The sequence below is a fragment of the Meleagris gallopavo genome, chromosome 8 (genome assembly GCF_000146605.3).
Source record: "Meleagris gallopavo isolate NT-WF06-2002-E0010 breed Aviagen turkey brand Nicholas breeding stock chromosome 8, Turkey_5.1, whole genome shotgun sequence".
NCBI lineage: Eukaryota > Metazoa > Chordata > Aves > Galliformes > Phasianidae > Meleagris > Meleagris gallopavo.
Window position 1 is genome coordinate 3501964 of NC_015018.2, and position 26815 is coordinate 3528778.

At 41.0% G+C, this 26815-nt stretch overlaps 1 protein-coding gene across 7 annotated transcripts in view; it reads left to right on the top strand.

Annotated features, from left to right (window-relative positions):
- Positions 1–26815, top strand: part of PCDH15 (protocadherin related 15) — a 566546-nt gene that overhangs the window by 470488 nt on the left and 69243 nt on the right. For all 7 annotated transcript variants that reach the window (XR_002117515.2, XR_004160438.1, XR_002117520.2 and 4 more), the window contains 4 exons: positions 10074–10214; positions 12268–12380; positions 24447–24556; positions 24974–25114. Coding sequence is in view for 3 of the 7 variants with exons in the window: in XM_031554340.1 (XP_031410200.1) it covers positions 10074–10214; positions 12268–12380; positions 24447–24556; positions 24974–25114 (505 nt within the window). In the remaining 4 variants the exon portion in view is untranslated. The remainder of the gene's footprint in view (positions 1–10073; positions 10215–12267; positions 12381–24446; positions 24557–24973; positions 25115–26815) is intronic.

Consider the following 26815-nt stretch of genomic DNA (forward strand, 5'->3'; position numbering starts at 1 on the left):
AATCCATCGGTAACAATTCTACAATCCTGGCAGCATCCCAGCACCAGTACATGTTTGCTCCTGTCAGGTTATCTCACTGATCTTTGAAAAAAACTGTGCAGAAAAGGATGGTAAGGGCCAGTGAAATAGGGCAGATTTGTTCACAAATGAGTTATTGGGGTTAAAAAATAAAGTATTCATGACTACTAAGATATTATTGTGATTTGTGTGCTGGTTTCATTTAACATTCTCTGTTGCCTTACGAGAAGATATTTTGGTCTGGATGAATCGCTTACCTATTCTGATATGGTCTCTGTTTTTTAAGTCTGAGCTTTAAAGAATAAGATGCTGTTTTATTCAGTGCCTTGGTGATGGATGTTTAACTGATGGGTGTATGTAATTTTTCCTAGTTCCATAGAATCTGCACTTTCTAATGCAAAGTTATTTCTCATTTAGAAACCAAAGCAAAACCAAAGCAAAACTCCTAATAGCTCATTAAGCTGTCAGCCTAGAATTTTTAGAAGTATGTTTTGCCCCTTGTCCTTCTGGACTTTCCATTTCTAATTTCTCTATCACTATCACATGGACAGTAAAATGTAGGAATTGATTTGAAGTCTGCCTGCAGTGGATAATAATGGCCATCTCCAGTTAGTACGAGAGCAGAAGACTATAGACTAAAGCACTTACATCTCCCAAATTCCTTTCTGTGATTCCCTCACATATTTATATATATATATCATTTTTATATGGGTTTGAATATTTTGTATTTGAAAAATGTGGGGATTGCTTCTATTTCTGTCAAGAAATGGATGCACGCAGGAGGCAGAAATCAAAATCACTGAATGCTGGGTCTCACTTAGTACCATTATAGCAGTCAATAACGATGTTACAGTAATGGCCTTCAAAAATCAACTCCTGCATTTCTTTGATTTGTATCACAACTTTAAAATAAAACTGCCCCTAGGCTTTAAATGAATGTGCTATCCGTAAAAGCCAGCTATGGAGGAAAAAAGCTTCTAAAATTGTTTTAGAAAGCTGATATTTTATTTCAAACTAATGGTCAATGGCTTTTATTTTTTTTTTAATTTATAAGAAGGAAGAAACATGAAACCACGGACGGTTTTGTTTCTTTTTCTGGCTCAGCTAAACCTGTTTAAATGATTTGTGTTACTGGAAAAGTGTATTTATTGGAGCTTGTTTTCACAGTAAGTGTTGTCGCAAAGTATTTGGTATGAATTCACCAGAAATTGTTTTTTTCTGAAAAAAAAAAAAAACCAACAACAACAAAACCATAACATTTTTCTCTGTTCAGCAAGAGTAGCTTTCTCTCAACTTGCCGTAATTGAAAGAATATTCCTACTTGTTGTACTCAGTATTGGAGAGAGTACTTGTTTTTTTTTTTCCTACCTGCTAGAAGCTTCTGTGCACAGTACTAATACATCTATCGTATCAGTTCAGGAAAATAAATGGATGTTTATTAAGTAAGTAATTTTGGTTTTAAAGTATTCAGTTAAGAGACAAATCAATTTGAAAGATCCAAACTTGAATTTTCATGTTGTCATTTTACAAGTAATGTGGACAATTCCCCTGTCAACATTATAGAATCATAGAACCACAGAATAATTAAAGTTGGAAGAAGCCTCTAAGATCACCCAGTCCAACCATCCACCTACCACCAATATTGCCCACTAGTCCATGTCCCTCAGTACAACACCTACGTGTTTCTTGAACACCTCCAGGGACAGAGGAGCTCTACAGAGACTGTCTGTCTTCAGCAAATCCCAACTTCACTCTGCAGTATGAAGTTAATTAATGTGAATGGCGTGAGAATTCAAACTGAAATGCTCAACACCTGCATGAAATTCCTTTACAGGAAGGGCAGATGTGTATTTTCAAACGGCAGAAGAGCAGCCTTGGAGGCTGGAACTCAGTATTGAAAGATGTCAGACTCTCCAAACCTCTCCATAGTAAAGGGGAATGCAGCAGTGACAGGCATGTAGGTGGTAGGAGAATGTTTCAGGCCACTGAAATTGAGCTGGATGAAACATCATCTGCAGCATAGTGCTCTGTATTCATTGTGGGAAGTATTCATTCAGTGATATTCCTGAGAGTAGATAATGTTCTGTCTGTGCCCTTTGACTTCTAAAGGTAAGCCACAAATATAAATGCAGGTGTTCACTAAAGATGTGGCAGAGCTGCAGGTTGTAAAGCAGGTGAAAGATGGGAGGCTGGAAGAGACCCCTGGTATGGAGAGCTCTGGTTTACTGTAGCAGTGCATTTCCTAAGTGGTGGTTTAGAAACTTACAGCATGGAGATGTAGGAGTGTGCTGAGCAACTACAATGCATTTGCAGAAAGGCACAAGAGGTAAGGATCAGTTTTTACTCTTAAATGAAGTACCTTTTCATTAATTGCGTGGGTATATAGATTGAAGGTGATCCCTTTTATTTATTTATTTGTTTATTTACTTTTCTCATTGAGTTACCACTCAGTAAGTTATTTGCCTTAGCATATCCTGTACTTATACATGTGAGTGAAAGAATGACTGGGTTGGGATCAAGTTATGGAATTTTATTCACTGAAGAATGGTGAATTCCATTCAACAGAATGGAAGTGCTGGTAATAGGATTCATTTGGTCCTAAAAAACAAGGATTTCTGATTATTACTAATAATTACTCTGTGCTAGATTCAGATGCTCCCAAGTAGGTACTTTGTTATGTTTTCATTTTAACCTGTGAATTTCAAAGGAATCTAGGAAATCTTGGCCTGGAGATGGGAGATCTGTCTGGTGGTTACTCCTGTGTACTTAGTGAAACATCAATTAAAACACAGAAACCAGTGCTTTTCATTGGCCAAAAGAGGATTTGAAGCAAATGTCAGTTTCACTTTCAACCATTTTCTCTTTTCCTGTCCTTTTCCAGTTATTAATTTATTTTCTTAAATACTCAGTACATCCTCTAATTGCTCACACTTTTTCCCACAGCTTGCATTTAATTCTAGGTACACTTAGAGGTAAAGGCTAACAAAGTGCTTAGCATAGAGGAGTAAAAAATGGTGAAGGGAATTACCATAATGGAACATGCCCACGTGTAACATACATGGCTGCTGAGGGTATGACTCAGTACATCTTCAATTCTAAATAATGGGTAAACCTGATTAGAATACAAATCTGTTCTCCACTGTTGATCTGCTTTCTTTGTTTGTTTCACGGAGGAACTCTGTTAGCTCTGTTTAAATTTGATTTCCAAACCAAGTCCCTTTTTGAAATCACTGATCTGAGCAAAGGATGATGGCGAAAGTGAGGAACAGTGCCAGCAGGTACTGTGAGGTACATTTCTTTGCATGGATTTGTTTTGTTGGAAAACATTGAAATGTTACATCTCTATTGGAGATGCCAAAGAAACGCTTCTAGCAACTAAGCTAGTTGTACCAGTGTCTGTAGAAGAATACTCATCTGTAAAAATAGGGAGTAAAAATAAAAACATCTGAGAATACCAATGAGAATAAGCCAACAGTTAGAGATATAGCCCAGGATAAAAGAGGAGTCAAAGGCTGCAAAGTAATAAAGAAAAATCTGTCAAGAGAGACAGAAAGAAGTAAGTGAATACTTTTTCAGGTGGAAATAAGACATTTGCTTTAGGGCATGTTAGTGTGGATTGAGGGATGTTAATAGGTGTGGATGCCCAAGCACTGGTCTTTCTGAGGCAGCTCCTAACACCTTAGCTGCAAGTATATAGAATCAAATTTAGGGTTTTGGTGCTAATGTCTCTATGTGCTGCTTTGTTTTAGATAACCAGAGAGCTTCAGTGTCTTGCAGAGATATTTTTCAGTCTTTATAGTGAGAGATAAGGGGAGACCATGAAGCTTGGATGTGCTCAGTGTCAGGCTCTCTCACTAACACTCCTGAGTTTTATCAGCATATTCCTTAGGATCCCTGGCTAGCAGACATCTATTCCTTATACGAGTAGACGTGGAATGGTAAAATCAGATGCACAGCAGAGCACTAGTTTGCACTGAAACTTCCGTGCTTAAACTTGATTAACTGGGAAGGCTTTGGTGATGGGAAAGGTCTTTAAGCTTGACTTATTTCCAGTTCTGTACCGGTTTATAAGTGAGATAAACTGCACTTGCAGGGCTTTGAATGGTGACAGTTACTTTTTGGTTTGGCAAAGGCACTACCTGTGTTATGTTCAGTAGGCTGTACGGTTGGCCTTACACATATCAGTTGTCCTTGAGTAACTTAGGTAATACTCCTGGGGAGAAAAAGAAGTTTGTTGTGATTAGTTTATGCTTTGTTGAAGTAGCATAGATATGAAAGGTGCCAGATGAACTCTAATAATTTTCTCCAAGTGCTTAACCTTCCAAATATTAGGAAACGAGAGCAGCTTGAGCTCGTGGAGGAATGCTTGGTGTAATAATCAGAAGGTGAATATTCCCAGGACTGATACATCACAAGGTGCCTCTTTTATACGGGCTGCCACTTGGAAAACTGGAATGCTTCAGTCTCGTGCATTTCCCCTGTATGTTCTGATTTTGTTGATTTGAATTGTCAATAGAAGCTGGTGCAGAAGCTTAATTTTAATGACCAGCCAGCTTCCAGAGCTCTGGATCATCCTATTTAATGGGTTATCCAGTCTCATAGCACCTTGTAAAGTTTGCATTCAATTGATCCCCTTTGTCAGATTGAGAGTAATTGTCCTTATTGTTTTACAGGCATTCACTGAAAGTACAGTGCTAACAGATATTTAATAAGAGATTTCACAGATAATTAGAAGTAGAAGCATTCTTGAGCAGTCCGGGGCTTGATCTTTTAAAAGTTATTACTGTTGAATTTCATAGAGTTCAGTATGAGGGAAAGACGCTGAAAATTCAATGAGCTCTTGAAGTAATTTTATCTCAAGGTTTTAAATACTTATATTCCTTTTGTGTTCAGCTTGTCATTAATTCAGAATTTCCAGATTTCATCCAGACTTGCAGACTTTTTCATTGGGTTAGGTACTACAGAGTAAAATAACTAAAAATTGAGAATGTATGTAAAACTCTAGTAATAACTGGTAAATGAGAGGGCAAGCAGACACAAGTGCACAGTTCACAATTTTTAGCTGGTTTGAGACCCACCAGCACGGGTCACTTTTCTCCTCAAGTACCTGGTTTTGTGCCTCGGTCACCCAGCTTTGGATATGGGGAGTAATGATTCCTTGCTTCCTTTTGAACTGCTTCCAGAAGCACGCGTGAGAACATACAGAAGATGTTACTGTTGTTAAGACTGCTCACAATTTTTCATGACTTCTCCACATTCTAATCTTTGTGCAGCCTCTCTGTGCCCTTTGGGAGTTATCTCAATAGTGCACACGTGTACTCTGGGTGGCCTCTTTTTCCAAGGCCTCCGTGTGCATCCTCACGAGCTAATAAAAATGTTGGGGATGTTTTCGTGGCATAGCCATCAGCTATCTCAGCTGAGTGTAGTTTCCCCAGAGCAAATGGAACCTTAAGAAATTATGCAGCAGTAAAAAGAAGAATTGAAGCTGGATGATCTTTAGAGCTGAGTTTCATATTGTTCTTGAACTCCTTGGAAAATTTTGCTTCAAAAGAATGAAGATGGTTCCTGCCAACTAAAATCCTGTCTTCGTGGTTTATTGGTGCTATTTCTTTGGGAACATAGACTTTTGTTTGAATTTTGCTGTAGACGTAGGAATGCATCTGAATTAATTTAAAACAGAAGCAAAAGAAGATTAATACTTGAGATAATTGAAACTTGCTTCTGAATAGATTTCCCTGGAAAATTTCTCTGGAGATTTTTCTAATTATGTTGGTGCCAAAATGCAGTAAATAAAAAATAAATTCCCATTTTGTTATTTTCAGAAATGACAGGAGAGAGGTGTACTTGATAGTCATACCAGGAACAATAACTTGATGAGATTTTTCTTTATTTAAAAACAAATTGCCTAGCATGTGCATGTTTAATGATGATAACAGCTTCTAGTTCTGCAAGCAAATGTGAGCATCAGTACTCTGTAGCCAAGCAGTGTGGATTGCAGCAGGTAATTTCCTCTTATAATGATACTGAAGAGAAATTACAGGGAGAATGTTGTATAATTACCTCTGTTACACAGTGATCTCTGAAATTTCTCGTTTTTTTCAGAGATTTTCAAGTGTCTAGTGTACATGGTCCTGTAAAATACTTTTACCTCCTACCATGGTCTGTCACTTATTACTTCACTGAATACCAAAGCATATCTGTAAGACCTAGTCCTGGGTTACTGAAGGTACTGTTTTGCCAGTGGCATTGCAATGCTGTGCTTGTTGCTGAGTCCTTCCAGGGCCAGGCTGGATGTCCATGGAGGGCACAGGGTCCATGGCCCTTGTCACTGTTGCAGTTAAATCATCCAGAGGAGTGGCTAGGCTCCACAGAAGCTTATCCTCTTACTACCTGCCCTCATAAAAAATCCCTCCCCAGCTTTCCTGTAGATGCCCTTCAGGTACTGGAAGGTCACTATAAGTTCTTGGAGCTGAAGAACCCCAGCTCTCAAAGCCTGTCATTGTAGGGGAGGTGCTCCAGCCCTCTGTTCATCTTCATGGTCTTCCTCTGGACCTTCTCCAACAGCTCCACGTCCTTCTTGTGTTGGGAGCTCGAGAACTGGACACAAATACCTATCGCAAATTTATTCACACGTATTTCAGTTCAGAGTGTGTATTTTGAGTCAGCATTTCATTGTGCTTCTGTTGTATCAAGAAAATGTTGGTCTTACTTACTGAACTTGAAACACTTTGTCAAATACTTCTGTTCCAGTTTACTGAACTTTCCTAGCATGAGCTGGGCATGTGCATTTAAGTACGCTGTCAGGAACAGCAAAGCTCTTTTGTAGCACAGTGTTGAATGCAGATAGAAAATACCGATTTTCTCTTAATGAAGCTTTTGGTTTGGGATATTTTCTCTGTTAGAGTACAGTGTAATGTCTGACGTCCACTTAGAAGTTGCAGCGATGCCAGCAGCAGGACTTGCCTTTATAAGTGCTTCTCTTAATCTACTGAGTATCCAGGTAGCAGCAACTTAGCTGTACTGCCAGTTTTACAGAAATCAGTGTGCAAAAGGAAAGAAAAAAATAAGTATATGTATATAATAGGCACAAAAGATGCTTTCTGCACCTTGTTTGGCATTTTCTTTCCTTCTATATAGCACACAGAATCACCACAGAATGGCTTGGGTTGGAAGGGATCCCAAGGATCATCAAGCTCCAACCCCTCTGCTGCATGCAGAGTTGCCAGCCTCCATATCTAATACTAGACCAGGCTGCCCAGGGCCCCATTAGTGGTTCCGAGTGATTTAGGAAGCTGCCACTTAGTCACCTTTTGGCCTTTGAAAGCAGGCGAATTACTAGTGAGCAGTAACAGTATTAGTGAAGGGTCACTTGCTGAGAATGGAGGTAACCTGCTTAAGTTCATCCTCTCCCAGACATTCTCTGAAACCAGTGGAAGGATACATCCCACCCCAAAAGAGGTTGGTGATATCTCCCAGATCCTCCTTTCCCTAATTCAGGTGTGGACCAGTATCCTCCTGATACTGGAGAAACTCCACCAGGTGCATTCAAGAAAGCAGCTGTTGCAGCAGAGCCTGGAGTGCTACAGGACATCTCTTCTCTGGATTAGCAGTTGTTGAGACTGCTGTATTGTACCTTTTATCCAGGAAAATCTGTGCAGAACATAATTTGTTTCTTCTTGGTCACCCTCCGAATCAAAAACAATGAAAAAAGAATAAGATCATAAAAGTCAGCGATGAAACCTGGTTTGCAGTATTGGAGTGAAGGGGCTGTGTTTGTAATGAAGAATAATATGTGAAAAACTGCAATGAACAATTTTCCTGATGCAGTTGCAAACACGATGCAGAACAGTTCCAGTGCTGCAAGCGTGAGAGATACTGCAGAAGAGATGGGCGAGACAAAGAAACCATGTTTCCAGCACTGCCAGGGAAGGTGACATCCTGGAAGGACGTAACTGAAGGTTAGGAGAGCTCTAAAAGGTTTCCAGGTCCCATGAAGAGAGCAGTGAAACTTGGTCCTTCAGCATCATCTCTGCCCTCTGCATTGGTGGGTGCAGGAAGGGGAGCATTGGCACTCGGGAGATCCCAGGGGCAAGCTTCGTCTTCAGGTTTGGATTTTGGGACTGGGTTGGTCACACAGGTCAGTGCAGGCTGCCAGAGCTCTGCTGTCTCTGCTGTGGGAGCCAGCTGCCTGTGAGCTGTGCTGACAGGCATGGTCATTCCATGTGCTCTGAAGGTCCCTGGAAGGCTGACTGCTGGAAGGAGAGCACTGCAATGCAGAGGATACATTAAGAAACCTCATTCTGAGGAATAGGTGTTACTTATTTTAGGCACTCTGGTGTAAGTGAATAACCTCCTATTGAAGAACACTGAGTTACTGGTCTGAAAGATCCATCCTTCTGGCTGCCCCTCTTCTGATTTTCTTCTTAATTTTGGTATTTTTGTGTATGTGCATGGAAACAGTTTGTGACACATGCATAGATGCACAGGCTGTCTCTGCTTGTTCTTGCCATTAAAATGGGACTGAACAGTTTGTTACAAGGCTACTGAAATCCATCTGCAAACCTGCTTTTTTCCTATTATCAGCATTTGCACAGATGTGCTGTCTTTGTTTTCCAAGGTTGTGCTTAGAAGCAGCCATGGTGTCTAATGGCGAGAGGAAAAGCCCCTCTGTTACAGGACAAGGCCACAGGTGTCCTGTCACATCACAGGGGCATTTACTCACGACCATCTTAAGTTGTCCACATGGACCAGCAGAGTGTTTAGGTGATGGTTTCAGAACGTCTAGTGCTCTCCTGATCAGCCACAGGTGATGCACATGTTGGAATTTGTTGGAAAGCGTCACAGGCCACGTCATCTGAGTGATTTAGTTGCTGGAGATGAGGATTTTGAAACATATTAGCTCTTCAATATCCACTTTTGGAGAAAAGTGAAACTTCTGGATGCTGCTGTACATGGAATAGTCCTTCCAGGACACATGGTGGTTTTGCCCAAGGAACTGGTGCTCTTCTCATCTTGTCTCCTCTGAAAAAGTGTGTGGGTACCACAGAGGCAGACTATTCTGTGTTAGAAGAGTAGTTTGACTTTTCAGAAATACAGCGCTCATATCTTCCCTTAGTCAGCTTTCAGGACACAGTGAGAAAGCAGTTGAGTTTTTTATTCAGATTTATTGTTTAGACATTTCCTGAGCTGGAAAGATTTTATAATTTGGATGTTGAAGTGCTGTTGAAAGATACGCTAACCAACATTAAGCCATGGCCATCATCTGTAATTTTAATAGTAATAATAATAATGAAACAGACCGCTGTTTCTGTCTATATTTACATATATTCTTTGACCTTAAGAATTCTTCAGCTCACGTCTACAGGAAATCTTGAGAAATCTGTGATGATTTTTCTTAATGGGCCTCTAGTATGTCACAATATCACGTAAGATATTTGATGGGGGGAAAGTCCTCATGAACAAACCCGATTCTTAGGCAGGCAAGCTGCAAATTGTGACGTCGCAACGGGGCGCAGTGACGGCACAATTGGCCTCTGTGACATCACAATGGGGCACTGTGATGTCATTATGGATATTGTGACGTCACAGTGGGCTGTGTGACGTCACAATGGGCCTCTGTGACAGCCTAATGGGTATTGTGACATCACAGTGGGGCACTGTTACAGCATAATGGGCTCTGTGACATCACAATGCGGCTCTGTGATGTCATAATGGGCTCTGTGACATCACAATGGGGCTCTGTGATGTCACAATGCAGCTCTGTGATTGTCACAGTGGGATTCTGTGACGTCACAATGGGGCTCTGTGATTGTCACAGTAGGGCTCTGTGACGTTACAATGGGGCTCTGATGTCACAGTGTGGCTCTGTGACGTCATAATAAGGCTCTGTGACATCATTTTGGGCTCTATCACAGTACAAAGGGGCTCAGTTACATCATAATGGGTTCTGTGATGTCACAATTGTGGTGATCTGTGTTGCATTTTTAATTTTGAGTAACTTAAGGAGGAATGCAAAAATAAAAGTATATTTATGTTGTTTTGTTTCTGCTTTCCAGGGCACACCAGCAAGCCGAGTCCGGTACAAAGTAGACGTTGTCCAGTTTCCTTACAGTGCCAGCATTTTTGATGTGGAGGAAAGCTCAGGACGTGTAGTAACTCGGGTAAACCTAAATGAAGAGCCAAGTACAGTGTTCAAGGTATGTACTCCTATGGCTGTGTATTGTCGACGGTAATGTTACTTGCACTTAGTAGTATTCCTCTCACTTTTGTCTTTCTCTCTCTACCTTTATATTCCATAGAAATAAATGAAATTCTTATTTGTTTCTTCAGTTTCTCAATTTCTTTCTGGTACACATTTCCTGGCCTTTTTGATTTCAGAAAGGTCTCGGATAGATGTGTTTGCTGGTGTTTGGTGGGGAAAAGAAAGTAGGGAAGCAACTGAAGGAAACTTCAGTTTTTGAAGGTTATGTTGCTGATGTTTCATTTTCAACAGGGCTGTCAGCACAACAATTTTGTGGGAGATTTGTAAAAATGGTAGTATATCTTGTAAAGAAAGTTCATGCAAGATTGGGTTGTTTGGGACTTCTGTTCTCAAGTACTGTAATGTAAAAACACTGGCTTTAAGGAGATGTAAATTACTGTTGTCCTGCTACTGTTCCTGAGGAGTCTCAAGTGTAGTTAGTCCAGAGTTATTTATTATTTCAATCAAAATCATTGGGACAGAGCTCCTTTCTTAAATCCGTGAATGAAGGAGTTAGCTGAAAATGAAAACTGAAGTGTTTCAGTAAGCAAAACAATGTAGTTTATAATACATCAGGGCTTATATGTGATTTTCCTACATGGGAACTGCCAACCTTCTGTTTCTTCATTAAGGTATGTTTAGTTTCTTCTTGCTATTCAGTTATTTCTTTTTAAATGGATAATGAAAGGGAGATTTATTTGCATACTTTTCTGTTACAAGGAAATAAAATTATCCACCGTTTTCTACTTAGTACACTCCAAGAAATCTGAGCTGTGAGTTCTTCCTGAGTTGGTGTTTGCATCTAGAGCGTTGGCTTTCGTGGCTGCACTGAATCTTCAGTGAAGTTGTCCAGGCATTTTAACATGCTCATACTAACTGCAACCACAGTACTTCGCAGTTCATTGATATATTGGCTGAAAAAGTATGCTCTAGGCTGTTTTTTCTGACCTATTCTGAGAACAATAGACTTCATAGAATCATAGAATCCTCAGGGTTGGAAGGGACCCTTAAAGGCCATCTGGTCCAACTCCTTGCAATGAATAGGGACACCCTACAACACCATCAGGTTGTTCAGAGCCCTGTCCAGCCTGACCCTGGTTGTCTCCAGAGATGGGGCACCCACGACCCCTCTGTGCAGCCTGTGCCAGTTCAGTGCTGATATGCTGATTTGCTAGAGCAAAGGACTGATCTGCTCCATCCAGTGATCTCTTGAAATGAGGACAAATTTAGGCAGAGAGAAAAGCAGAAAACCATCTGTTGATCCATCTCCACTGGGCTGGTCTCTCATCCTGGTGCTCACCTTTGTTTCAAAGCTGAAAGCAGGGGAATTTGTCCTGGCAGAGCAGCACCAATAAATGTTTAGTAACGATTATTTATGCCAAAAATTTACAAAGGGCTGTCTTTGGTGAAGATCTTGTCTTGCCTGTTCTGGCATTCTGAGGATCTCTCCTAAGAGTTTTTTCATTGTCATTTGGGGGGAGATAATGTCTTTTTGGTTGTTGTTTTGATATCAAATTTCAGTTTGAAATATTAATGTTTGTTAGCAGAACAGAATTCTTACCCAACAGTTTTGTTTTTTATTTTATGGGAGGCTAAAGATGTTTTTTCAGTAGTAAGTATTCCACTGCTTGAATATTGAACTGAACTATAACAGTGGGAAAGTTATAATGGGATCTAGTGTTTTGAGTAAGGACTGTCTCTGATAAGACATGAAGGGAATCCATGAAAAACATAAATTGTGTAATGGAAGCTTTCAGAGATTTGGAGATGTATTTGTAGAAGGCTGTGGAATTAAAATTCCATTTCTCTGCATTTCTGTATATTTTCTAGCACATGGTTCAACCTGTGGATGGCTGTCACCTTTTTCCTCTTTCTCATGAAGTGTTTGATTTATAGTGAAGAAAATCTCTGACTTGTTATACCCTGAAAATACAAAAAGTGCTGTTGCAAGTCAAGATAAAAAATGCTGTTGCCTATACTAAGACGGTGATTTTCTGCACTGTTTATAGCTAGTGGTCATTGCATATGATGATGGAGATCCCGTGAAGTTCAACACCACTACTGTAGAAATTGCTGTACTTCAACCTTCAGTAATCCCACGGTTCACACAGGAGGAATACAGGTAATGCATTTATTCATTCACATTACAGCTGTCATGGTTTAAACTGAAAAAAGTTCCAGTTTGAATGTCAGTCTGATACATTGGTTACAGCATGGAAGCACTTCCCCTGCATTCACCTCAACTTCTATTCCTTCGCTTGTTCCATTTGACTCACAGGAGGAAATAAGTCACAAAAATAAGGCTTGAACCAGTGCACCAGAAACCTCGTGTGCTTAGAGCTGATAACGCATTTACTGATATTACCTCTTCTTTGGGAAATAGAGTTTGATGCTGCTCTGAAGAAAGAGCTGACACTTGAGTCCACCAGAATAAGAAATGTGTGCAATTACTTGCAGGACTCTGATTCATCAAAATCAGGGTAGCAAAAGACTTCACAGTTGTTTCTTTCTTTTAGCTGCAAGTTTTTTTGGTGGACAGCCATTCCCTAATCTTAGCAGATAGTGCTGCAGTATTACCATCTTAAAAGGTGGCCTCCAACTGAAAAGTTGTGGGCTGTGGCTGACAATAGCAAAAGGCTATTATTTTAATTCTCCTCTTAGCTGTTGAAAATGTCAGTTGGGTGGATAAACAGAAAGTTCCCTACAAGTGAGATATAGCTAGGATAATCAGGGCTTCAGGTTATTGTCTCCATGCAGTTTCAGTACGTTTTGATCCTGTGAACCATTTGTGTTGGACAAGAACTCCTATTCAGTATCTTTATTGATGACCTGGATGTGGGCATTGAGTGTGCCCTCATCTCAAGTTTGGAAATAACACCAAATTGGGAGGAAGTGTTGATCTGCCTGGGGCTAGGAAAGCCCTACAGAGGGATCTGAACAGGCTGGATAGTTGTACTGAGGCCAGTAGGATGGGGTTCAACAAGACCAAATGCCAGGCCCTGCGCTTCGGCCAAAACAACCACAGGCAGTGCTACAGGCTTGGGGCAGAGTGGTGGGAAGACTGTGCGTAGAAAAGGGACTGGGGGTGCTGATCAATGCTTGGCTGAGCACGGGCTGGCAGTGTGCCCTGGTAACCAAGAAGGCCAGTGGCATCCTGGCTTGTATCAGACATAGTGCAGCCAGCAGGAGCAGGGAAGTGATCGTCCCTCTGTACTCAGCCTTGATGAGGCTGTAGCTCAAGTGCTGTGTTCAATGCTGGGCCCCTCACTACAAGAAGGAAATGGAGGCCTTGGAGTGTGTTCAGAGAAGGACAATGAAGCTGTGAAGGGTCTGGAGCACAAGTCTTATGAGAAGTTGCTGAGGGAGCTTGGGTGGGGTCAGTCTGGAGAAGAGGAGGCTCAGAGGAAAACTCATCCTTCCCTATGGCTCCTGAAGGAAGGTTTTGGTGAGGTGGAGGTCAGCCTCTTTTCCCACGTAATAGCAATAGGACGAGAGGGAATAACCTCAGGCTGAGATTCAGGCTGGACATTAGGAAATACTTCTCCGAAAGGGTGGTCAGGCACTGGAATGGGCTGCCCAGGAAGGTGGTGGAGTCACCATCACTGATGTTAAAGAAATGTGTAGCTGTTGTACTGAGGGACATGGGTTAGTGGGAAATATTGGTGACAGGTGGATGGTTGGACTGGACGATTTTGGAGGTCTTTTCCAACCTTGGTGATTCTGTGATTCTAAGAGGGAATTTATACTTGAGCTCTTTGATGTAAGAAGTGTAGGTGATTATTATTGCTACTCAGTCATAATATGAAACTCGGACAATTAAAAAAAAAAAACAACCCCATTTTCTTGAAATGAAGTGAAAAAACTAACTGATGCTCATGCTGGTTAGTTTGTTAAGGCTGGTGTCCGTGAAAGTGTTTATGAACAGTTTCTGACGTTTTTGTAATAATAAGAAATAACAAGATCAGTGTGCACAGCCTCCCTTTCTCAAGACGTTGCAACCTTGCTGCTGTGTGTGCTCTTGCATCAAATGTTACGCTTTAATCAGTACCAGAATATTAATGGATTTTATGAATCTAATTTCAAAGCCAAATACTGCTGGCAATTAGGAAGCAGAAACAGAATGCATCATTATTTGCTTCTCCAGACCCAAATGACAAGTCATTGTCTGCTATTTTAAGGAATTTAGAGAAAAAATCATGATATGCATTGTTTTTCCTCATGATTAGAGTATCAGAACTTTGAAGCCATACCATAAAGATAAGACTCTCCTGACAGTTCTTCTTGTAGCGTGTCACTTGCAAAGTTAAATCACATTTATAAAAGAAGGCAAGTAGGAGAAAATACCTTGATCCTACAGCCAGGAGTGTGCTAATGAAGGCATCTAATTGAAATGTTGGGTAGTGACTGTGGAGAGGAGGAAAGAGCAGAAAATGCGAAGTCTCGGTGTATGGTATGATGTCCTGTTACTCAATCTCAGACAGTAAAGAGTATGTTGATGAAAAGAGGGAGAAAAGGAAAAAACCTTTCATTTCAGACTTGAAAAAGTTATTCCAGCAGTGTTTAATAAGAGGACTTGATGCTGAGATCTTTCCAAGACATTCTACATCTTAGGTAAACTCCAAAAGCTAATTCACAGTGCCTCAGGAGCCAGCACAGCGGCTGGAGCAGCACAGTGGGGTCCTCTTCTACAGCACAAAGAGTTTTTGCACTTCCATTTAAAGCACCAGATGGTCTTTGTTTGCAGAATTATGGGAAGAGAACCTAAGCTGCAGGTCTGCTGTTAGAGTTGGCGTTGCCTTCTGAACCAAGTGTGCATCTCCTGAGGCCACCTCAAGCTTCAGTTTCATCCCAGGAGATAGGACCTTTATTTACCTACAGTAAAGGAAGCTTTACTGTAGGTAAAGCATTCCATATCCCCTAAATACTTACAGTAACCCCTCTTATCTCCTCCTCCTCACAAATTCGTAGGATTAGGTGAGTTAGCCCACTGTCTATTTCCAAAGAAATAGCCCTGCTCCATTGTTGGTAATTTTTTTGAGATGCACACTGCTGTATTAAACTCTTAGAAGTCTTTTGAGGGCAGCAAAAGCAGTTACTCATTTTCTTCAATGTCAGAAATAAAATGAAAATAATCCCCAAACTTTCTGATTTAGTTCTAAGATTCTGTGACGTCGTGGAGCAGGGCTGTTTTCAATTTCTTAGGTTTTTAGGGATTCTCACTCTGCAAACTGCAGTTCCTGTTTGGTTTCCTGACAGTGATGCAAGCTGAAGCTGGCAGTTTTCATAAAACCTTGGGTTTTAGTTGACATTATATATCTTTAGGGTAAACGTCAGCTCAGAGCAGTGATGCTGTCGCAAAACTTCTGGGTGTGGATATTAGAATTTTCTGAGAATTGAGAACTGGTGGCTTTGGAGTGGATGAGTATTGATCTTTGCTTGCATAATTACTTTGAACTGGATTATTCCAACAGTTTCTTCTAGCTTTTCTACAAACTTCACTTCTGTGGATTTAGTAAGAGGTCACAGTTGAACACTTTTACAGAGTAAAGGTGCCTGCAGAGTTTGCAGAATGTATTACAAATCAGAAATAAATACAAAATGCAGGAGATGAGGGGACCAGATGGCATGATCAAAAAGGCCTAGCCACATGAGCCAGACTGGGAGATGAAAGCGTGACTGTGCCTTGAGCTGTTGATCTGGCAGCTCTGTGCTGTCAGAAGCACCCCAGCACATGAGGGCCTCTGCCTGGTGTCCTGTTCATGCTACAGAAGGATCTGATACATTTCCATGCCTTAAAGTGACCACAGCAGGAGGCAGCAGTCAAGTTATAGGCATGCCTTTTGTGCACTGGCTTTCCCACTGCAACACTGCACGATTTATAGGAAATTAATTAGCCTTTTCCCCTCCACCTACCACCTTTTCTGTTTGGATTGTAAATTATAACTGAAGACTTAAAGGTGCTGCTGCATGATGTATATAGAACAGCACAGAGAAGCCAAGATCTCTGATAACCAACACGTGCAACATCGAGCAGTTTCTCTATAAGTGTGTTAAAATATAGTTCCTAATAATTGAGATAGATGTCCACTGAGTCACATCAAAAAGCCATCTGCTGCAACCAGGCAGCTCTTCTGGTTGGAAGTAGCAGGTCAAGCTGAAGCATCCAGCAGCCACGGTGCGCTGTGCTTTAGGACGCCCTCCTCTGCACCAGCTTCTGACTTCCCATTAGTAGATCAGCAGCACATTCAGCAGTTGTAAAGATGACAACCCAGGAGCTTGCAGGCCATCAATAAGGGCTTAGATGGTTCAGGCTTACGTGGCTGTCCTCTGGAGGCACCAACATACTGCAAATCACAGAATCATTAAACTTGGAAGAGACCACTCAGATCATCTAGCCCAACCACCAACTCATCACTGCCATGGCCACTAAATCGTGACCCTCTGCTGCATCCTTAGGTGCCAGCCTGGCTGCCTCCACAGCACATTAGCTGGTACCCTGGTCTATTCTGTGCTCCTGGCCTGGGCCTGAAACGGCAGGGGTTCAGTGTATCAGGAGTTCCTCACTCGTATCCTTCTCTGCCCTTGCCTTGGATGTTAGCTGTGACTTTGAGAGAGCTGATAGCAGCTGTGCATGTGAAGTAAAGCAGGCAAACGTTGTTTGCTTATTCAATAAAAACACAGAGGTGGAGAGGCAAAAAAGAAGCATCAAAGGCCTAAAACATGCAGATGTTTATTTGCATGTGGCTATCCACCTCAGAGCCTGCTTGACCTCGTGCTGCCAGGTCAGGATGCTGATGCTCTTCTCGCTGCATCTCCCTGCAGGGTTCTGACAGTCAGATTTTGCCGCTTCTCTGGAGCACTGACAGCAGTGAGGCACCGTGCCCCAGTCTGTGTGCAGGGCATTTGGCAGCAGTGTGCGGGCAGGGCCTCAGCCCTGCAGCCTGAGCACGGGCCCGGGGCTGTGGGGCACAGCGAGGCAATGGAGGGTACGTCAGCACGCCAGGCTTCCCGCATGGCTGCACGGTGCTGGCTTGCTGGCTGCGGCCATCTACAGTTTCTTATCATTTTTAATTCTGACTTGGATATCGTTCTGCTTATGCTGGAGAAATAGCCATGTCTGCGGTAATAAATCACTTCCTGGGGTAGCTCAAACGAGCCGATTTGAGCGTTCCTTTTCCACGCTATTATTTTTCTTGTCTTTATGGTTCCATCCCAAGTCACATCTTGATTGAACTCTAGATCGGGTAATGTTCCAGAAGTTTCCATTGCTTCCAAACAGGTTATGGCAACACTTTGATTTCTTAATTAACAGATCATAATTAGTAGCACCATAGAACAGTGAAGAACAGATGTGAAGTGAGCCTCAGCTGAATATAAAGATATTTTTTCACCCGTCCTCTTATGAGAATATTATCTTTTTTTTTAATAAAAGTTCAAAGGGACTTTTTTGTTTTGTTAATAAATAAATATCACATCCTGTTTGCAACTAGAAGGTCATTGCTAATAGTGATGTGCTGCTGCAGCAGAAAATGAAATGTTAACCAATAGCAGCGTCGTTGGTTCCTAATTAGTGCCTGTGGGCACATTAAACAGGTGCTCAACCATTTCTTAGCAGAAAAAGGAGACTGCTGGAAACTTACAGTTTCTTTTACTGCTGTGTTGTCAGTCCACATCCTGTTATGCATCCTCTTGTATGCTAATATGAAGTTTCATTCCAGTGTACAGAGAAATCTGTGAAGCTGGGGCTTTGAGGGTATTACAGGAGGCAAATGTAGTGTGGCATTGTGCTTCTGTGCTGGGCACTACACACTACCATGAAAATGTGTTCCGTGCAAAGGAGAGATTTTGTGACACGTGGACTTCTCTTGTTCTACAAAAGATACGCTGTGTGGCACAGAGCAGCGTCTCTGTTACGAATGTCTGGGGCTTGGTTAGAAGCATCTTTGCTGTTCTTGTCATGACTATTCTAGGAGTTTGGCTCCTTTTCAAATGAATGAAAGAAATATGAATTTGAAGAAGAAATAGCTATTCCTGGGGGAGGAAAAAAGTTCATCTGTACATCTCTCAAAAAAATCTCCTGACAAGTTCTTTTTGGAAATCAGGACAGCAGCAGCAGAGAATGTCCTTTCTTCAAACCAGGACAGAGAAGAGCAGCTCAACCCAAGGACACCGGAGATATGAGGGGGAAGGGAGCATTCTGGGGTGGTGAGCAGCAGTGAGGTTTCCAAGCTATTCTAGTTTGTCATTGGCACATCCCTTTAAGCAGCAAAGCACTTTCAGAGGCCATAACTTGTTTCACACAAGCAGAATGGCTTTACTAAGGAATCGAGGTGCTTCCTAAATAAAAGAGCAGTGTGTCAGGATATATGTTTCTGACTTAAATGTGGTCATTTTTTCATCGGGGTGCTCATGAGCTCTATTTTTTCAAGCCTCTGCTTACGGAAGTTTTTCTTTCCTCACTTATTTCCCTTCCATGTTAAACAGTGCTCATAACATGGGTCATTTCCCCCTTCTTGTAAGGATGTTGGCTTTGTCCCTCAAGAGTGTGTTGTAAGACACTTGTAAATTTAAAGCTTCTATGGGGATAATCCTTTTCTCAGGCTGGCCAAGTCTTAGTACTGCTCATCCCACATTTCCTATTGTGGAATATGCATTTCATGAAGGAAAGACATGAAAAGGAGGGAAGTACCGCTGGCAACATTTTTGATGTAGCATCTCTGATTTGGAGGGAGCCTCAGTGTTTTCCCCAAGCTGGAGTTAGAGGAATGAGCTCCAACATGCAGTTTTAATTGGCCTTAGGTGTCAGTGAAAGCTTAGCTTCAGGAAAATGTGATTTTGCCCTGGAATCAGTATTGTATGGGGGTGTTCTCGTGGCAGTAATTTGAAACCAAGTACACAAGCACACTTCAGCATGTGAGTATGAGATATAAGAAAAATAAATGGTTTCTGCAGAAGATACTAAGGGTTTTCATGGAAAAAATTAGGGAGTTAGATGCTTACAGTGTAGTAGAAGGATCATTGTTTTTCCTCTTCTGCTAAGTTATGCCACATCACAGTTAAAATCTCATACTACTTTTTACCAAATAAGAAGGAAACTCTAATTTTAATTGACGTTACTCCTTGAGCAGCACCTCTAGCTGTGTGCTGCCATATAATCGACAAGCACACAGAGTGGTTAGGCATATAGCTGGAAAGATTATCATGTTGGGAAGGGATAATTGGAAAAGAATGGAAAAGCTTACCTGTGTCCTGGGCTCACCAAAACAAAACAAAAATTCCAACGAGAGCAATCTCCAGAGAGAGATCCTTCCTCGGTGTCAGTCAGCCCTTAAATGGGGCCTAGGAGAGGTGCAGCCAGGCTCCAGCCTTTCAGTCACACAGCTGGATTGCCTTCACCTGTGCTCCATGGCTGACTCAGTGCTTGCTTCACGTAGTCAATCAGAGGTTCAGGCTGTGATTCAACAGTTCCCATTCAGCTGCCCTGATTACACCAGAAGTAGCATGGGGCCTGGGTGCATGCAGGGAGTCTGTCTTGCTGTGAGGGTCAGGGCTGAGGACTGCTTTTGGCACCATGGCTGAAGTGTAGAACCAGATCACTCCAGGAGTGGTGAAGAGGAAGAAATGTACTGACATAAACATAGCATTAAACCCGACCAACTGTCAGCCAGATGAGAGCACAAAACCACTGCGTTATCTGTAGTCTTAGATTTGATCCCACTGACACCCATCTCTCTGGCAGACTTGCATATGTGAGAGAGATCTGCATTCCGCTTGTCAGGGATTTTTTCTTTTTTCACTTCTGTAGTAACGTTTGACAGAAATATTTATGTCTTCATGTCCTCGGCTGTAATTTACAAAAATCAGTGGGATCACACAAATGCATGATGTCTACTGACAAGCGAGCTCCTGGGAATAAAATTTGACGCTCGGTTTAAAAGATAATAGGTTATGACAGGGGCTCACTTCAGCAATGCCCAAACTCCCTTGTCATCTGTTTTGGATGTAAATGCCATGGAAAGGTCAGAATGTCTTGAACCCATTTGAGGATTGAGGCAGAAAGTGAGGATGTTAAGTACAGTGAGGAACGCATCATCCTTCTCAGCGCACTTTGAACATGCGCTGCTTGGTAGATGTATCTAATTAACAACTTTTTTCTCTGAAAAGAAAGAAGACTCTGTCAAACCCTTCAGATTGTTAGAGCTGCACAGACTGGACAATGAGAATGCCATTGCAGCGGGGAAATGTGGCTAGGTCCTTCACTTTTTGGGAGCAGCCAGGATAGTTGGCAATTGGTGAAATAACAAGAGGAGGTGCCATACTTCTTGCTTGCTTGTTTCTGTAATTATCACCAGTGCTACACCAATTAAGCTTTTTTTTATTTAACATTTGTTTAAAACTCAACTACACAGTAAGGCATATTTCAAGCATTTCTCTTGTAGATTTGTTCTCAGCTATCTCGGTTTCCATTTAACTTCACTTTTAGCTCACCTCATTTTAGAACATTTATTGCTCTGTCTACACTTGACCTTTCTCCAGAAAAATGCTTTTTTTTTTTTTTTTAAACTTAAATAATTTCTCTTCAATGCAAAACATCAGACAGACAGAGACAGATGAAATTGCTTCCCATGAGAAGTAAGATGAAGGTCTGTGCAGGAACGGGTGCAATGTTCAGAAATATTTCGGCCAGAAAGCTTCAGGTGAAATGCCATTGAGCGTTAAAAGTAGCTAAGGCCAAAACATTTCCAGAAACTGTAATATAATAAAGAAAAGATAGGGAGATTATTTTACAAGGAGAGGTCAATATGAGATTTTAATCAAGTTGAGCTAAGAATTTTAGTAATGTAATTATAAAAATAAAGTTAAAAATGCTTTCTGAGCTATGCTTGTGGACCTCCATGAACTGAAATAAAATCCACAGAACAGTCAACTGATGTGTCCAATGCAGCATGTGTGCACATCATGCTATTAAACTTCAGTACTAAACCAATTTTCTGATTTATTATTGAGTTTGCTGGTTTTAAATTTAATTTTTGATTAAATCTCATGTTCATGCTTTTGGAGATAGAAAAATTTCATGGTGCATTTAAAGCACACTGGATAGCAGATAAATTGAAAAATGAACGAGAGTCTGACTTGTTCGGCAAAGGGAAGATGAGGAAAAGGATAGATTTCACTTTGGGGTTTAAAAAATATACCTTAACAGTGTATTTAGTATGTATCCTGTCTCCATTTCCTCGTCTGATCCAAGATGACAATATTGAGATGTAGCAAATTAAAAGATGTTACCTTTTTATAACTTGCGTACATCTTTTCTTACTTTTTCTATGTCTTTCTTTATAACCAATAGATTTATTTTAATCTTGTTTTTATTATGTTAGATGCCATTTTTTCTTTTTTTGTTTTGTTCTTGTTGGATTTTTTTTGAGGGACAGTTTATGACTCGTGAACAGCAAATGATACAGTAGAGGCCTTAAAGAGAGAATGTAAATACAGGCAATTCTTAAGTTTGTTCAGGATAACTAAGTGCAAAGAATAGGACAGAAGGCACATTATTAAGCATCAATTTTTGACCAGTTTGAAGGTGCTTTATTCTTTCCAAATCCAACCTTAGTTTAGCATGGCACAAAACTTGAGGCTGCTCTGTTGTGTGCTCTGCTACTTTCGTGCCCTCTTTTCCTACTGTGCCTCATTGGGTATGACTTGGGCAGTGGAGTGGCATCCTGCTGAGACCGAGGACCCTACAGGGTTTCCACTGCACCCCAATTGGAGTCATCCCATTCTGTATGCTAGCAAGATAGTATTTATTATTCCTGTCAAAGCACTGAAGTGAATGTCATCTAACTTACGTGTTGCTGTGACGGTTACAGAAAAAATACCAGATGATGAGCTTATCCTCTAAGAAAGCTTGTTAGAGCTTGTAGTACAGGATTAAGAACCATATATTGTCAGTTGAATACCTTTGTCTTGTACTGGTTCACATCAGTACGATTCAGCAAGATGTTAAGAGCTGGCTGTATGTTTTAATTCCGCTGATGTGTTGCTCCCTTTGAACTCGATCACCTTAGTTAATCAGGGAAATGAAATCAATACAATTACCATGGCAGTTTTCTGTCCACTCCGTCCATGGCCTCTCATAGTGAGCACAAAAACTGTTTCCTAATAAATATTGATTTGTCAATTCATTAAATTCAGCTGTGTCAGAGGGGAAGATACAAAGCCATTTCTATTAAATGAATAATATGAAAGTGTGCTTCAGATGAATTGTGGGTTTTGTACATACATAGTCATAGGGGTTTTGTTCAAACTAAGTGCTTCAGAAGAAAAAAAAATAATATAGTAAATATCATTAGGTGGATCTTTATTTTCCTCTCTGACCTGTATCATGGACCTCTTTTAAGAAAGAAAGAAAGAGAGAGAGAAAGAGAGAAAAAGAAAGGAAGAAAGAAAGAAAAAGAAATCAAGCAAAGAAAGAAAGAAAGAAAGAAAGAAAGCTACAGCTTGAAATGGTTTCAGATTTGATAGCCTTTTTTCTCTAAGATCAACTAACCTTTGCATTTGTAAAATGCGTGTTAATAAGTACTGTGAAACACGGTTCTGTAGCTTAATAAATCAGGCACCAATAATGAATTCCACTGTTGATAGCACATTTGAGGCAGAAGAATGGAAGCCAGGGTGATCTGCTCTGTGTGTAAATGAGTAAAAGCAAGTATACCATAATCTTTTTCGCGAAAGAGTCAAAGGGCCAGTGTTGTGGTACAGTGTGGTACAGTGCCTGGAAGTATATTTTTCTCCCTTATTTGTGTATTGAAAGGCATCTCAGAAGAATTGGTATCCCAACATGTTGAGGAAGATGCAGTGATTGAATTAGAGGGGACCCAGGCCCTCTACACTGACAAAGCAAATGAAGGAAATAAAGCGATGGAAGATGTCACAAGGGAAGAAAGAGGACATCATAGGCCCGTGGGTCATGGATGCGGTTTGCCTTAGGCATATTCTTTTTAGATAGTGTAATCTGGGGCAGGAGCAGTCAAGTGTAGAAATTGGAGCTGTGGTGAGTTCATCCCAAAAGAAAAGTCTGTAATGAAGGACAGACTGGTCTCTTGGTGCGTTAAGCTTGATTCAACAGCTCGGATTGCAAACAGGGAACCCAACTTATTGCTCTTGGTATGGGATAGGTACGGGGCGGGATGGCGTGTTCTAACAATACCTGGAGAAAGTTGAAAGAATAATTGCTTAAAATATGCTCTGAAATTAGTGGAGGTACAGATTCTGTCGAGAACTCTGGAGAATTCAAAACTGAAATATTTCTGCCGTGTGAGAATTCATTAACACAAATGAACTCCTCATTTATGTGAAAGTCGTCACGGTTTCCTGGAGGAAACAGCGTCTCAGAGTGTTACTCATCACATTTTCCAAGGAGACATTTGAACAGAAGAGGGAGTGAAGTAACTTAGGTTTGTTTCGGGAGGATGGTCGTTATTTTCATATAACATGAGTTCATCAGTTTGCATTGTCTGGAGGATATGGAGAAGATGAGATAAATGTTAGTAGCACAGTCTTTTTTCTTTTTTCACACCACAGTGCTCAGTGAATCAAATCCAATTTACAAAACAATTAAAAGACCCATCTAAATGCTCGGATTGCAGTTAATTTTCTGAAAGCATCTTGGCTTTTATGACAGGAAATGAGCGATTAGAGCAACTTCCAGCTCTGTCTGAAGAGTGGAAGCTCCCATGAAGGTGGCTTTTCAGTGCTCACTGTTCAAATTTTAAAGAGGGTTATATGTAGGAATTTTCCTGCATGTGTTCCTGGTAGATTACAGTACTCAGTAAAGGTGCATTTAATGAAAGAGCTGTTATGGACTAAGGTTTTACTTGCAGTTTATCAGGGTGTGATGGTTCTTGTGTTTCTCTGTTATTTCTTACTCGTTATCTCCTGGTTTTCATTTCTCATATCAAAAGACTGTTATATCTTTATAGTCTCACCTTTTCTCTGTTGGCCCACACTTGTTTTTTTTTGCATTCGCCGAAGGCAGGGATTAAAGCTTCCTTAATGCAGGTCATCCTTCTTTGGCAGCATAATGGATGGTTGAAATTGCCAACTGAAGGGTGAGTTTGTCAGTATTCTGCTGTTCAGACAATATTGTTATCAGGGAGGTTAACGCAAATACTTCTCTTCATTTCTGCAGACCCCCCCCAGTGAGTGAAAGTGCACCAAAAGGAACTGTGGTCACTGTGGTGATGGCAGCTGCCTTGAACCAAACCATTGTATATTCGATTGTGTCAGGAAATGAAGAGGGTAAGTACTAGTAACTTGATCTAAGTGAGTGTGCTGAGCACAGTGAATGCATCAGAAGTTTTCAAGAAACAGTGGCTAGCAGAAAAGTGAGGTCCCACCTCATCAGTACAAGCAGGAGGGACTGTTCCTGCAGCTGTTATCAAGCCTGTCCAGCCACAAACAAAAACAGATGCAGAGGTGAAGTTACTTTATAGAGAGCTTGCACTTAGCCTTCTCTGTTGGGAAGTTTTTTACCCTTACAGTATTTCTTTATTAACAGTGTAAAGTCATTTCCATGTCCAATGTGTGTCTCCTCCACTGGGGACAGTATGCTCCCTAGCTCTAGTCTGCTGCCTGGAGTTGGTGTCAAAGCAGTGACGTCACAAAATAGAAACATTTTGTCATTAACAAAACTTCTGTTCTTTTGCTGGCTTTCAGATACATTTGCTATCAATAACAGAACAGGTGTGATCTCTGTTAAAAAGCCTCTGGATTATGAAAGAGTGACAAGCTACGAACTTCGAGTTCAGGCAGACTCATTACAAGTGGTACGATCCAACCTGCGTGTCCCATCCAAAAGTAAGTTTAAAGATCCTTATTGTTGAGTATCTTTTAAATGTATTCTTAATTTTTATAATACTGCTAACTGCAGTCTGCGTACTGTTGTTTTCTCAGAAATTGAGCAGTGATGATGGTTTGTGAAAGGCAGAGTGTGCATTTGTGGATCTCTGTTCTTGTTCTCTACATGATAACTGTTAGGTTTGATCCTCCCAAAGCACATCTGTGTTAGACAGAGGTCTCACTGACCCAAATAGGACTCATATTTGTATACAAATAGCGAGCTGATGACGCAGATCAAACATTTTCAGTGTAATTCAAGTTTTCCATGATAGAATGTGACAGTTTTTCAGAAATGTATTATGCAGCCCAACTGCAAACTGCTCCTCCCTGCTGGGCTGGGGACTTGTGTGTGTGGGGATATGTAAGTTCTGAAGAAACTGAGCACGAGGCACAGGAGAGTAATTATGGCAGCAAAACGCGAGGACTCTACAGAGGGGAATATGGGATAGATAGGCAGCAAGGGTGACAGGAAGAACAGGATGTCCTGAGCATCTCTTGGGGATGTTCAGAGAGCTTATTGCAACAACCCCATGTGAGAGCAAATTAGAGAAAAGGATGGTCTGTGGCAGGAAGTTTCTTTGCAGAGCTCCAGGCACAAAGGAGTTTTGTTTACTAACTATTTTATTTTGACTGTCTCCGAGTGTGAGAGATTTTTTTTCTCCTTTTAATGATTTTCTTGTTTGAATGACTTCAAAAGGACTTCTGGAGATTTTGTTGTGCTTCCTGTAAGGAAAAGGCCTGGGCAGTCTGAACATGTCTCACTTAACGTCCCATCCCATCTTTTACACCTTCTTATTTAAGCCATGTTTGAGCTTTAATTACAAAAGCGTTAATAGCTTATCCAAAAAAATAGTATTTTCACATTTTTTCATATGCAATATTTGTCTTTATTTTTTTACTGGATTTTATGATCTCTAGGTAAGGACCATCATGATCTCTATGGCAGTAAGCCCAGGGCATGGGAATGTCAAATAGAGAAACTCCTCTAAGGTAGCAAGGGATTGAACATAATTTAAAGGCTATGAGAATACTGCATCCCCATTTCACTGGAAACTGACTGTAAGTCTATTTCAAGTCATTTGTGCTGCTGTACCACCTCATTGCATTCCCCCTCACATGAGCTGGGGACTTCCTAGGGGTCAGTAGCACTGGGCTGTCACCTTTCTGCCTGCCCCTGAGGATCAGGGAGCACCAGACGAGTTATGCCTCAGATATAAGATGAGCACTCCCTTCCACTCTGCAGCTGTGTCAGCTCTTTGGTCAGCCAGGAAGAGAGCCCAAGTGCCAGCCAGTGGTGTCAAAGGTGACCACACTGTCCCATGGCAGATGGTCTTTCCCACCCCATGGGTTGTGATCTGTGGAATTAATAGTTGCTGAATCACAGAGGAAGAGCTGTACTTAGCTGATTTCGCTGTCCTGTTCTGTAATTAGTCTTCTGATCGTTGTTCTAATGAATAGCCATAAATGTTAGGAAACCCAGCTCCAGTTTACTTCTGTGCTGATTTGGTGCACATTTGTGGAAGTATAGTGTATAAATTAGAGATTATAATTCAGGGGATAAAATTTAAAATGGGATACAATGCTTTTTCTTCCAGTAATTTATTACTGGAAAATCTGCTTGCAATATAGAATTGGTAGCTAACAATAATTTTCTTGCCT